Genomic DNA, 13,368 nt, shown 5'->3' with positions numbered 1-13,368 from the left:
GCCCTAAGCAGTCTTCTTTCTATTTTTCTGCTCCCTTTAGTTAATAGCAAAACCAGAAAGAATACTAGAACCCAACCAGAAAATACAATTAGTTGTAGGAGAGAATCAGTCAAGATGCTACTGTAGTAAAATATTCCCAATAGCATTGGCTGCCAACCTTACTCCAAAGTCCTCACTGCACAGCTCATTTAACTGTTATGAGAAGCACTTAAACTCCAGAATGGTTAAATCAGAATTTTAAGACCAGACCTCAATTGTTTATTAGAGAATTGAAGGAAAAGTCATTTACTTAAAAAAAAAAGTATGTATTTGCATTTTACATTTCTCATAGCAGAAATTAAACATATATTCATTTTTTCTATACCTAAACAAGAAGAAATGCTAATTTCTTTTAAAATACTTAAGACTACTCCCTTAATTCAATTCCTGAAAAACTTTCCATATTAATACTGAACAAAAACTTCAGGCTTGTTACCACTTTTGAATGGAGACCTGACTTCCTGTGACGATCTATATCTGCTAGAAAGAAGGGACAGGCAGTGGTTCCAAGAAGCTGTGGTGAGTCTGAATTCGGTGCAGAAGCTGTTGTGCCACAGGTTTGAATTCTGTTTCCCAGTGGAGTTTGTGATAAGTTTTTAACTTTTGGTCAAAAGTGCCATCCAATGCCAGTTCTTCATCTGTATCAGAAAAATTAAAATTACAGAGATTATTTGGAAATACCCTATTGAATAAAGTCATTTTCGATGGCATGTGGTAAATTCATCCTGACACATCTTGAAAATCAACATGACAGAAGATTTGTGTTTAAAGGCTCTTTTATGGGACCTGGAAGATAGTACAGTGGGTAAGGCACTTACTTTGAACACTGCTAACCAGGATTTGATCGTGACACAGGGTCCTCCAAGAAGTACCAGGAGAGATCCCTGAGCACAGCTAGGTTTACACTCTCTGGCCACACCCCACATCTCTTTTATGGCAGAAGATCTTTGCTCTCTTCAGTTCTCCATAAATATTTAAAAATAAGTATTGGGCCAGAGCGATAGCACAGCAGGTAGGGCGTTTGCCTTGCACGAGGCTGACCCAGGTTCGATCCCCGGCATCCCATACGGTCCCCCAAGCACCGCCAGGAGTAATTCCTGAGTGCAAAGCCAAGAGTAACCCCTGAGCATCGCTGGGTGTGACCCAAAAAGCAAAATAAATAAATAAATAAATAAATAAAAATAAATAAAAATAAGTATTTTACTTTTTAGTGAAACAGTAATCTAAAAATAAATCCTGCATTGATTTGAGCTTTTATTTCTACTAACCCTTTTGTGTTCATATGTATGTTTGCTTTCTAAACATCAGATACAGTTTCTTAGAACAAATGAACAGATAGCTCATTAACTATCTTGCACACCAGAAAAGCAACTTGCTGCAGTGGCTGACAGAAAAGCAGTCAAGGGCATCTTTTAAGAAACTAGCAACCTTTGAAATCAACATGCAGAAACTTGTCTGACAATCAACCTTGTTCGCTTCAAAGCAACCCAGACAAATGCCCTACTTCAGGCTCTCTCCAGGAACAGTGGAAAGTAGAAGACTTTGAGAATCCCAAGGAAGATTAGCCACACAAGTGAATCAATCCATGGACACTGGGTGGGGGCAGAGGCAGGTGGGGGAAATACCAATTTAACAAAAGCACACAAGTATAACTTCTCATTTGCTTCTTCAGCAAAGAGGACCTTGGACTTTGTCAACACCATAACCATAGTCAACCTGAGAGAGAGGTCAAGGGGCTGAGCCTCCCCTTGGGATGCTGGAGGCCCAGGATCCTTCCTCAAGACCACATGTTCCTCCCAGACCACTAGCAGGTGCAGTGCCACGTATGGAGCCTAGGTAGCCCAATGGCTGTTAGGGTGTCTGCACCCATCTGCCTTCACAGTTTTACTCGCTTCTACTGGACCACACACCCCACATGTCAGGTTTTAGGGAAATGCAGTGGTTTGCCTACCAGCCAGAAAATTGACTCGGCCACTTCTGAGGCCTGTGGCAGGCTTAAATGGAAACCGCCGAGTCCTAACATGACCACAAGTATTGCCACCTACATGATTTATAAAACCTTTTCCCAGAGAGCCAATTAAAATCCTATTAGGAATGATTTCATGACTCTTTCCATCAGATGTTCTATGCAAACTATTTGTGTACAATCTGTGTGCTTGGGCTGAGTGTCCCCACCCAGAATGAGATAAGGGCCCAGGAATCCCTGCTGGCATCGTCCCCCAGCTCTCCACAGCCCAGTGGTCAACTATGTGGCTCTGAGATAAGTGCCCGGCAGACACAAACACTTCAGAAGGTCACTCCAGGGAGACCCCTGTGAGTAAACCCCACTCTCCCCACCCACTGGATAAGCTGGACACGGAGGAGGATAACACCGTCTGTGACAAGAGGTGGTTGGCCTGCCAGGCTTTCAGAGTGCCAGATCTTCTTCCTGCCACTCTGTGATGTGGGAACGCCAAATTCCCATAAGAAATGGAATTCTCTTTTTTCTGGCCCTTCTTTTCCAGCCTGCTAGAGCTTCTACTATCCCTCTGCTACGGACCTTGGTGGATTTTGCAAATATCTATTATGGTGCTTAATTAAAAATAATGTATTTTTTAATTTGCATGGGGGTGCAGGGTCTTTGTCTACACCTGGCGGTGCTCAGGGATCACTTCTGGAGGGGCAAGAAGACCCCATAGGGTACTGGGTTTAGAACAAGGGCTGGTGTAAGACAAGTGGCTTAACCCCTGTTCTCCCTGGCTCCTGGTATGTTTTTAATTTTTTCAAAGCAAATTCAAGGCTCTTACATTTTTTTGTGACTTACACTATATTCAGTTTGTTCATACTTTGACATTACTGGTTCTAATTTGGGCTAGATGACAAAGTGGTTAAATAGGTAAAAGAAAAGCGGTCTCAAGTTTCAAAATACAGCAAGCAGTTTTTTAAGTGCTATGTTAGACTAGGTATTAAAGTTTGGAATTTGTACTTTAAAAAGTGGCAGGGGCTAATCCAAGAAAATTTTAGATTATGATTTTTAGACTACTTGTTTTACTGTGATCTAAGAAATACATATTAAGTCCCCACTACCACCTGGTCCCCAGATAATGGTCAGGTACACCATTGAGTATGCCTCCCACAAAACAAACAAAAAAAGTACATATTAAGTTATAATCCTGCAGATTGACCTACTGTGTATCTTTCATGTTTATATACAAATAAGAAAATAAAACAAATGTTATACAGTAGCACTGTATCACTGTCAACCGGTTGTTCATAGATTTGCTCGAGCAGGCACCAGTAACCTCTCCATTGTGAGACTTGTTACTGTTTTTGGCATATCAAATACACCACAGGTAGCTTGCCAGGCTCTGCCATGTGGGCAGGATACTCTCAGTAGCTTGCTGGGCTCTCTGAGAGGGATGGAGGAATCAAACCCAGGTCAGCTGCATGCAAGGCAAATGCTCTACCCACTGTGCTATCACTCCAGTTACACAGTAGGAGGATAAGTATATTTATTCATGTAATAATTCTTATATTTTGTTTCTTTGTAACTTCATCTTTTTCTTTTTTTCATTAAGATACCATGGTTTTAAGAGTTGTTCATAGTAGAGTTGCTTCAGGAATACAGTGTTTCAACACCAATCCACCACCACTATCCACTGTTCTTTCTTCATCAGATTTTTTTCAAGACCCTATTTGTTTTTTATTTATATAAATTTAAAATATGTCTTCAAATGGCATATTGGCTGGCTATTCTCATCTTTTATGGGCAAACTAAACACATGTGAATGTTTCATATGAATTTATAAGTGATGTTTCTCCTGACATTCTTTTTTTAATTTTTATTTTATTCATCAGATTTTTGAACTATTGTGTCTTCCTGTTCTACAGGGACTCTGATGATTCTTATACTGTTCCTCTGAACTCACTCCATATTCTCTGGTATTCATTTCTTTTTTTCTTATTGTTTTTTGGCTTATTGGGTTACACCCTGTGATTCTCAGGGGTTACTCCTGGATCTTCACTCAGGAATTAATCCTGGCGGTGCTCAAGGGACCATATGGGATGCCAGGGATCAAACTCCTGTCAGCTGCTTATAAGGAAAACATCTTACCAGATGTACTATCGCTCCAGCCCTGCTGTTCATTTCATTTCAGATTGTTTTATTACAGTTTCCTCCTTTTCATCGTGGAGCTCCTCAATCCTTTGCTTAGCTGTTATTTTGCTCTTCAGAGCTTCTATTCACACACACACACACACACACACACACACACACACACACACACCACCTACCATCCTATCATGTTCTTAATTTCTGTCATTTCTAATTCTATTGGTTTTTCCATTTTGACGCTTATGCTTTCTTGTGCTTTGCTACCTGTGCTAGCATTTCTTTGAACTCATTGAACATCCTCATCCTAGTATTACTAAAGACATTGTCTGAGGACTTACTGGTTTTGTTTATGTCTTCGGTGATACTGTTCTCACTCACTGAGCTTGGTGGGCCTTGATGTATTTCCCCCCGGGACCCCCGCCCCATTTGTTTTCTAGTGTTCCTGCTGTGTTTTCTAGTGTTCCTGCTCTGTTGTTAGAACCCCTGAAGGTTCTGAGAGATTAGGCTAAGGTTGTGGTCACATAAGCAGCCACACACTTCAGGAGCTGTGGTACGGGTTCATTTACATGGTGCAGGCTAAGTGTGGAGGCTGCTGGGACCTAACCATTGGGGAGGGGCTCTGCCTTGCATTCCAGATTAGGCCCAGTGATGTCAGCCAGAGGCTCCAACCTGGGATGGTGGAGCATGAGGCAGAAGGTCAGGATCTGTTGGAGCACGTTGGGTGTTGAGGCTGGTGGATACAATTTCATTTTTCAAATATGTTGGTGAGGTGACAGTGTAAATACACTGATTTAGACCAGATTTCCATAAAACTTTTTCTACCCATGAATGACTTCTGTTTACCTGAGGAATTTTTATGTGACCCTGGGCATATAAACCAAACATTTACTGATAATAAAGACCATTATTTTTACTTTAAAACCATTTTTTAACATATTTTGCAACCCCCTCGTTCAGTTTTGCGACCTCATATGACCCTATCAGCTTTAGTTGATGGAAAGAAATTCTATACAGTAGGTCACAAGGTTGGGCTGGGATTTGAACTAGAAGCTCAATGTAATTTGAAGTGAAGCGTCAGATTTCCCCGTGGAGATGAAGAGAAGTGAATCCACTATGTTTTGGCCTCAAAATTCTGTGAAATTTCAAATGTGTGAACCTTTTGTTCTTGCAACGAATTGCAATCCTTTCCACACGGAAGTCTGTAGAGATCGCAGGCCCATTCTAAGGCAGTGCTTGAAGACATGCCTGGCAGTTGACATGTTTGTGCCGTAGTTCAATTCAGTTCTGCAGTATTATTTTAATTGTTTTTCTCATTAACAGTGTAGTGACATGTTACAAAGGAAATGACCTGATCCTCCAGTTTGTACATCACATCGTGCATGTTCCACATCACTTTTTTTTTCACTACTTTTTAATATATTGATGTCTGTGCTATGGTGGAATCTGGTTTTGCATCACAGTAAAATAAAATAAACCCATCACAGTTGAAACATAAAAAAATTTTTAATTGATTTTCACACTTTAATAAACTAGGACTTGAGGCTGGAGACATAGCCCTGGGGTTAAGGCACTCGTTTTCTATATGCAGCCAACTTCGGTTTGATCACCGGCACCCCCACAGGATACCTCAGGACTTAAGACAACCAACCTATCCCTTTTAAGTTTTCTTTGTGCAAAGCATACTCTCAAATACTAGGATTTTAGGCAAAGTAGTAGAGAGGAACAAAGAACTCCAAACAACAATTTGTCAACGATCATTGTAACACACTGTTCAGGGCCCAAGAGGCAGTACAGCAAAGGCATTTGCATTGCCTGCAGCTGACCTGGGTTTGATTCCCAGTACTGCATCTGACCCTCTCTGAGCACTGTCAGGAGTGACTTCTGAGCATTCTGAGCACAGAGCAGGAGTAAGCCATGAGCATAGCTTAGTGTGCTACGTGCCCGCCACCCCCAGTTGTCCAGTAAAGTTGAAATGTCCTGCAGCTTCAATAAAAGCTGCGCACTGCATTATTTCCCAGCATGCCCCTTGGCACCAGACAGCTACATAAAGGTTTCTGTTGCCTCGACTTGCTTACTTTGAAGGGCACAGCCCTCACATGTTCCAGAAGCCCCTGACAGCTCTCTGTCATGGGTTTGGTGATATTTATTCCCTTACTCTGAACCACTTTCCACTTGTCTACAAAACCCACCTAAGCTGCTCAGGACGAGCACAGGGTAAGTGGGAGTGTTTCTCATGCAGAGGGTGGGGTGGGGCCAGGTGCCCACTGACCACCTGTGACTGCCTCCACAGAGGAGCTTCTCTGGGCCTGGACCCTACAGAAGAATTTAGCCCATCAGAAGCAACAGCAGTTTCTCAGAATGCACTAGACCGCATGCTTGAGAAGCCCCTTTCCAAAAGCACTGTCAGACTTGAGTATTGTACCTCGTCCTCTTATCCCCCTCTAGTCAGTCCATCCAGCAGGGCAGCCTTGTGTGCTGTGAGCTGTGGCTTTGCCACTGTTTTTAAAAGGCAGCACTCATGGGAAATGCACACTGGTGAAGGGACGGGTATTGGAACATTGTATGACTGGAATCCAGTCATGAATAATTTTGTAGTGCTCTAACTCAGAAATAAATAAAAGACAGCACTCAGGCTGGAAAGATAGTACAAGGGTTAAGGCACTTGCCTTGCAGAAGGCTGATCCTGGGTCAATCCCCAGCATGCATATGGTCCCCTGAGCACAGAGCCAGAAGTAAGCCCTGAGCACTGCAGGGTGCGACCCCAAAATAAAACAAATGAAGATTGTGTTTGGAATTCAACCAGGGAATTCTGTGATTTATTGTTTCATCCTTTTTTTTTTTTTTGGTAAGGCATATTTATTTTTTTACCCATCTTTGTTAAAGAATCAACATTCTAATATTTGCTCACCCACCTTTGCAGTCACAAGTTAATTTGCAGCCACAAGTTAATAATTTCTTTGACCGGGGCCGGAGCTACAGTACAGTGGGTAGGGAGTTTGCCTTGCATACAGCTGACTGGGGTTCAATCCCTGGCATCCCATATGATCCCCCAAGCAATGCCATTAGTAATCCCTAACTGCAGAGCCAAGAGTAACTCCTAAGCATCGCCAGGTGTGACCCCAAAAGACAAATAAAAAACCTCTTTAACTTCTTAAATATTTGTTTCAAAATAAATTCCTTGGGTCAGGGAGGGGAGTTTAAAGAGCTGGAGCACAAGCTTTGCATGTGATCTAGTCTGATCCCTGTCACCACATGGATATAAATACAATTTCTTTATGATTATCAGGAAATGTCTGATTTGTGTCCCTGTTTTATATGCCAATATATTCAGGGTTGTGTAGAAAATTCTTGGGGCGGGGGAGGGAAGGGATTGTGAGTGGTCAAAGTATAAGAAAGCTAAAAAAAAAAAAGTATAAGAAAGTCTGGCCCATGACATGCTATGAGAGGGACCTCTGAAGTCAATCACATCCCCACCCCTACTGGGAGCCAGTGGAGGACAACATGAGGACAACATGAGGACAACACACACACACACACACACACACACACACACACACGCATGGCAGCTCAACCAAGCACAGAGTGGGAAGGAGAAGTGAGAGGCTGAGCAAAGTAGGGTGATCCAGTGACACCTACTCCTGAGTGGGGTCACATGGGAACTCCAGCTCCATCTGGAATGTTCTCTCTCCTCTCTCTCTCTCTCCTCTCTCTCTCTCTCTCTCTCTCTCTCTCTCTCTCTCTCTCTCTCTCTCTCTCTCCGTGTTCTTTCTCATGTCAAGTGCCTCTCCCATCCAATCTCCACAGTGTGCCTGTTCCCTGGCACCCTGGGGCTAAGTGTCCTGTCCTTGCCCCATCATTCGCCCAACACAGTATCACAGTTCCTGGCTGCCAAGCCCACTCACCTGGGGCAACTTTGTTGAAATACAGATTCTGGGGCCAGAGTGATAGTACAGCAGGTAGGGCACATGACTTGTACCGGGGCTTAATCCCTGGCACCTCATATGGTCACTGGAGCCTTGTCAGTGGTGGTCCCTGAACACAGAGCCAGGAGTAAGCCCTAAACACTGCCAGATATATACCACCATCCCCCTCCCCGCCCAAAATACCCACCAAAACCCCAAACACAGATTCTCTGCTGCTCCAGAGTCAAATTTCAGGGTCGAAGAGCCAGGATAAGTATTGGGGGAGGGGAGCAGAAGTGCAGTGCAGTGGGGAATTGGGCTACACGCAGCAGAGCTGAGGGGCTGTTTTCTGGCTCTGTGGGACCCCTGGTGGTGCTTGAGGGACCATAGGTGAGGACATGAATCCAGACATGTCCTCACGAAGTGCTGGACCTCCTGCACACTCTTCTGCAGCCCCAAGTGTTTTGTTTTTAATCCTACACTGACTCCAAAGTTCAGCCATAGTTGAGAACTGAATTAATATTAAGACAAATTGAGCACACACTTTTGTTTCTGGCAACCCCAAAAAGCTTAAGAGTTCTCAGAGTCCACAATGAACCTTGATGCTTTGCATTTGCATGCAGGCACCTTGGGGTTTGATCTTCAGCACCATAAGCTTCCCCAGGTATCACAGAGTGACCCTGGAGTGAGTATGCCGGGGGCAGGCCCCAGGTGAACAGGCCTAAAGCACGGATGCTGTGAGAAAGACATAAAAGAGAGAGACAGAGATGAGCAGAAACTTCCTCAAGGAAGAAATCCAAATGTCTGAAAGGCATATGAAGAAATGTTCTATATTACTAATCATCAGGGAACTGCAAATCAAAACAACAATGAGCTATCACCTCACTGATGCTGGCACTCATTAAAAAGAACAACAACCAGTACTGGCAAGGATGAGGTAAAGGATCCCTCATCCACTGTTCCTGGGAATGTATACTGGTCCAGTTCTTTTGGAAAACAATAGGAACATTCCTCAAACAACTATGAATTGAGCTCCCATAGGACCTAGCAATTCTGCCCCTGGGAATATACCCTAAGGACCCCCCCAAAATGCAGAAAACTCATCTGCACTCTTATATTCATTGCAGCATTATTCATGATAGCCAGAATCTGGAAACAACCCAAAACCCAAGAACAGAGTTAAAGAAAGAAATAAAGAAACTATGGCACATCTACCCAGTGGAATACTACACCATATTAGGAAATTAGGAAAATGAAGTCATGAAATTGGCTGATACATGGATGGACTCATGCTGAGTGAAATTAGTCAAAGGGAGAGGGGCAGATATAGAATGATCATACCCATTTGTGGAATATTAAAAAACATAATAGCTTCTTTTTTTTTTTTTTTTTTGCTTTTTGGGTCACACCCGGCGATGCACAGGGCTCACTCCTGGCTCATGCACTCAGGAATCTTCCCTGGCGGTGCTCAGGGGACCATATGGGATGCTGGGATTCGAACCCGGGTCGGCCGCGTGCAAGGCAAACGCCCTACCCGCTGTGCTATCACTCCAGCCCCAGAAAAAAAAAACATAATAGCTTCTTACAGAAATTCATCTAGATTATGAGCTGTGCTAAACTCCGTGCCGCCCGGGGATGGATTTTCCCTCTCCACCCTGTTTTTCTGCTCGGAAAATGGCGGCGGCAGCAATTTTCATGTGGCAAGAGCCACCTTCTAAGACTCCCAACCCAGAGGTATGATTTTTGCAGTTTTGTGGCTCATAAGCAATCATGGGAAGCGGGCGTTACCGGCACACCCTCAGCCCAGATAAGAACCGGAGCTGCTGAGCGCGAAACGGACCCTCTGCTCCTAAAGACTATGATCCCAGAGGTCATCTAACCCATTTTGGCACCCAGAGCGGCTTCTTACAGAAATGCATCTAGACTGTTAACTGAGTTAAAATATCAGAAATCCAAAGAGTTCATAGAGTCTTCATTCTCAGCAATGAAAAGAAATTATTAAATGATGCCTTTTCAGCAGGCCTGATTGTTGGGGGAAAATTCCAAACAATAGTAGTGAGTTCTCTATTGAAATATTGAATGTATTCAAAGTATAGAGAGAATAAAGTGAATATCATTAGCTACTTAAGTGGGGGCTGGGTGGGAGGGGGGTATTTTGGGGTTCTTGGTGGTGGAACATGTGCACTGGTGAAGGGATGGGGGTTCAATCATTATATGACTGAGACTTAAAAAAAAAAAACAAAAAAAACCCATAATATGAAACTAATACCCAAACACAATAGAAAGAAGGGCCAGGAAAACTGATCCTTAATAGGCAGAAATATGAGAAAAAGCATGGGGGCAGGGTGTTAACAGTCTCAGACTGAGAGATTCAGACTGTCCCCATGTACAATATTTATTACTTAGAATCAATGACCATCAGGAGGAGAACAACATTCTTTGGGCAAATGTTTAACTATCTTAATCTATCCGGGCTAGACACTTACATGCGTGAGGGCCTTTTCAGGGCAAACATCTCTGTGATGGGCTTTTCTGAAGGGAAGAGGGAGCAGAGACAAACAGAGCAGCTAAAAGACCCCCACCAGGGCAGAATTCTGCTTTGGGCACCAGCATTCTGGGTTTAAAGGTCCCATACACTACCCATCCTGTCATGTCCTTTATTTCGCTAGTCCCTGACAAGAGTAGCTCCTGAGAGCTATGAGTGTAGTCCATCCACCCAAATAAAAAAATCCACACTCCTTTGTTCTTACTCTTACACATAGAATTATGTTAATCTGGATAGAGCAAATATCACATCCAACCCAGTCAACCTGATTCTTTCAGAAGCCTCTGGTTCTTGTTCCTGTCTAATAACATTGTCGGAGATGCTGAGAAGTTATGCCAAGCACATTCATTGCCCGAATTTGAAGACTTGCTGAGAGTCAGCCACTGAAAGAGCTGCTCACCTAACAACTCTGCAAAAAGGACGAGAGAGACGCTCCCAGCTCAGAAAGGGCACAGTGCAGAGTCAGCGGGATTAAAGCCATCTTAGCAGCTTTCTGGTCCTTCCACTATGCCCTGGGGGTGGGTGCTAGTTTGAACCTCAGGGCTTCTGGAGAGGACCATGGCTTCAATGTTTCTGGAAAAGGAAAGACGGCCTGAGAGAGGCGTGTGGCCATCACCACTCTCAGAGGGGGTCAGGATTTGAACCCACAGCATGGAACTACGTGGAGCCTTTCCAACCATTTATTTAATTTATTTTTTTCAATCTATAAGTTTATTTAAATTTTTAATCTCCCAGGGCTGGAGAGATAGTAGAGCAAGTGGGGCACTTGCCTTGCACACAGCAGACCTGAGTTGAATCTCTGGCACCCCATATGGTCCCCCGAGCACCCCCAGGAATAAGCCCTGAGTACTGCCAAGTGTGACCCCCAAAAAGTGAAAAAGTTTTTCTCATTTCCCTCCAACAGAACTCACAGATTCGTATTATTGGGAGTCTTACCTAAAAATGACGATAGCAGAACCAAGAGAGTGTTGGCATCTTCGTCTCCAAAACAGGAAGAGGCGTTGGTGATATTTTCACTGAAGTTCCACAAGGTTTTGCAAACCAAGCTGGCCAGCTGCCAATCAGTGGGGCCGAACTCTCTCAAACAAGTCACTAACCTGAAAGGAAAAGTTGAAACAAGAAGAATCATTAAGTTAGAACCTGCCTTTAATCTTCACATATTCAGCATGACCATTCAGATCCCTCTCTAATCCATAAGGAGTTATATATGACTGAGCGATTAAAATAATTTCCATTTACAGGTTTAGGAGCTACAAAGCAGCCATAATTCACTGTCCAATTCCTTTAAGTGTCGGGTGGAGCCTAACTCCTCTCCAGGGCTCTTCTCTGCCAGTGCCCAGAGGGCCCTGCTTGCAGAGGAGAGATGTGGGCCCAGGCGCCTGGGATCTCCCCTGAATCCCAGGACAGCAGGACTCTGAGCCATGTTACATACTTTTTAATGCTCCCTCCTTCCTTCAGGATGACTCGCCGGTCTTTGTCCACGGTGAGATTGAGGAGGACGCCGCAGGCAGAGTAGCAGATATCCTGTTGCTTGGCATCCAGTAGGGCGATCAAGAACTTGTGGACTGGGTGGGAGGGCAGGAAAAAAGCACAGCCCAGTGAGGCTCAGGGGTCCCAGGTGAATCGTGTTTTGCAAATGGCAAAGGGCAAGGGGCAGCGGGAGTGGTGGTGGTAGGGGGGTCGGGGGGGGGCAGATTATTGGCAAAACAGGCAAAAAAGTCCCCACTTCGGGAACTTAATTCCTCCTTCCTAACGCCTGATCAGTAATTACCCAGCTATTATTGCCCACCAGCAGGCATTTTATATTGTTAAAAGGATCTAAAAACAAACAAAAATGATATTAAACATAATAATATTGTTTGTGTAGCAGTGAACTTACCAGCAGTCACGGGGCAACACCTCACAGATGCTTCCCACCTCACAGATCCTCGGCCCGTGGACAGTGCTGTATCTGACCCTGGTGGCAGTGGCATCCCTTCCAGAGCAGAGAGAGCCTGGGCTCTGGAGGCTCAGGACAGGGGCTGTCATCTCTTTAGTTTTCTGGGTTTGGTTGGTTGGTTCGGTGCTTGCACCACATCTGGTGGTGCTCAGAGGCTAGTTCTGGAGAGTTATTTGGGGTCTGTTGACTGTGGTGCTGGGGGCAGGGGGTGGCATGTGCATAGCACAGAGGTTTTAACCCTGGACTCTCTTTTTGTTTTGTTTCTTGTTGTTGTTGTTATTGCTGTTTGGGGGAGTCACATCCAGCAATGCTCAGGGCTTACACCTGGCCTTGCACTCAGGAATTAATCCCGATGGTACTCAGGGGTCCAAAAGGGATACCTGGGATCAAACCCAGGTCAACGGCTTGCAAGGCAAGAGCCCTACCTGCTGTGCGATCACTCTGACGCCTTCTTCCCGGGACTCTCTTATGCGAAGCCAAACATGTCCTCCAGTCCTCTGACATCTCCCAGACCCCTAAGTATCTTTTTGAACTTCTAGTAGTTATATTCCATCTTTTTCTTGGGGTAGTAGTACTTAGAGGGACAGGGACCACTCCTGGTGATACTCATGTACCCAGGATGTACAGTGCATGGGTGGGCATATGCAATGCTTCTGGGGCTCTGCACTGCCAGGGACCACCAGATAGCAGTCTGAGAGCCAGGTGGTGGCAGACTTTGAAATAGGGTCTAAACTGACTGCTAACTGCAGATGGGAGCACATGCTTAGCATACAAGAAGCCAGGGTCAGATCCCTGATACCTCATGGTCTCTGGAGCACTACCAGAGTGAACCCAAAGGAGTGAGTTGGAC

The 13,368-nt window shown here is 44.4% G+C and overlaps 1 protein-coding gene across 1 annotated transcript in view; it reads right to left on the bottom strand.

Moving 5' to 3' along the window:
* Window positions 1–299: 299 nt before the first annotated feature.
* ARMC2 (armadillo repeat containing 2) overlaps window positions 300–13,368 on the bottom strand; it is a 133,085-nt gene continuing 120,016 nt past the window's right edge. The window contains exons 16-18 of the mRNA XM_055136094.1: window positions 12,012–12,144; window positions 11,516–11,676; window positions 300–677 (exon numbers count right to left, since the gene is read on the bottom strand). Coding sequence (XP_054992069.1) covers window positions 520–677; window positions 11,516–11,676; window positions 12,012–12,144 — 452 coding nt within the window. The 3' untranslated portion in view covers window positions 300–519. The remainder of the gene's footprint in view (window positions 678–11,515; window positions 11,677–12,011; window positions 12,145–13,368) is intronic.

The sequence above is a fragment of the Sorex araneus genome, chromosome 4 (genome assembly GCF_027595985.1).
Source record: "Sorex araneus isolate mSorAra2 chromosome 4, mSorAra2.pri, whole genome shotgun sequence".
NCBI lineage: Eukaryota > Metazoa > Chordata > Mammalia > Eulipotyphla > Soricidae > Sorex > Sorex araneus.
Note: the sequence above shows the minus strand (reverse complement) of the source record. Positions and strands in the feature narration are given on the sequence as shown.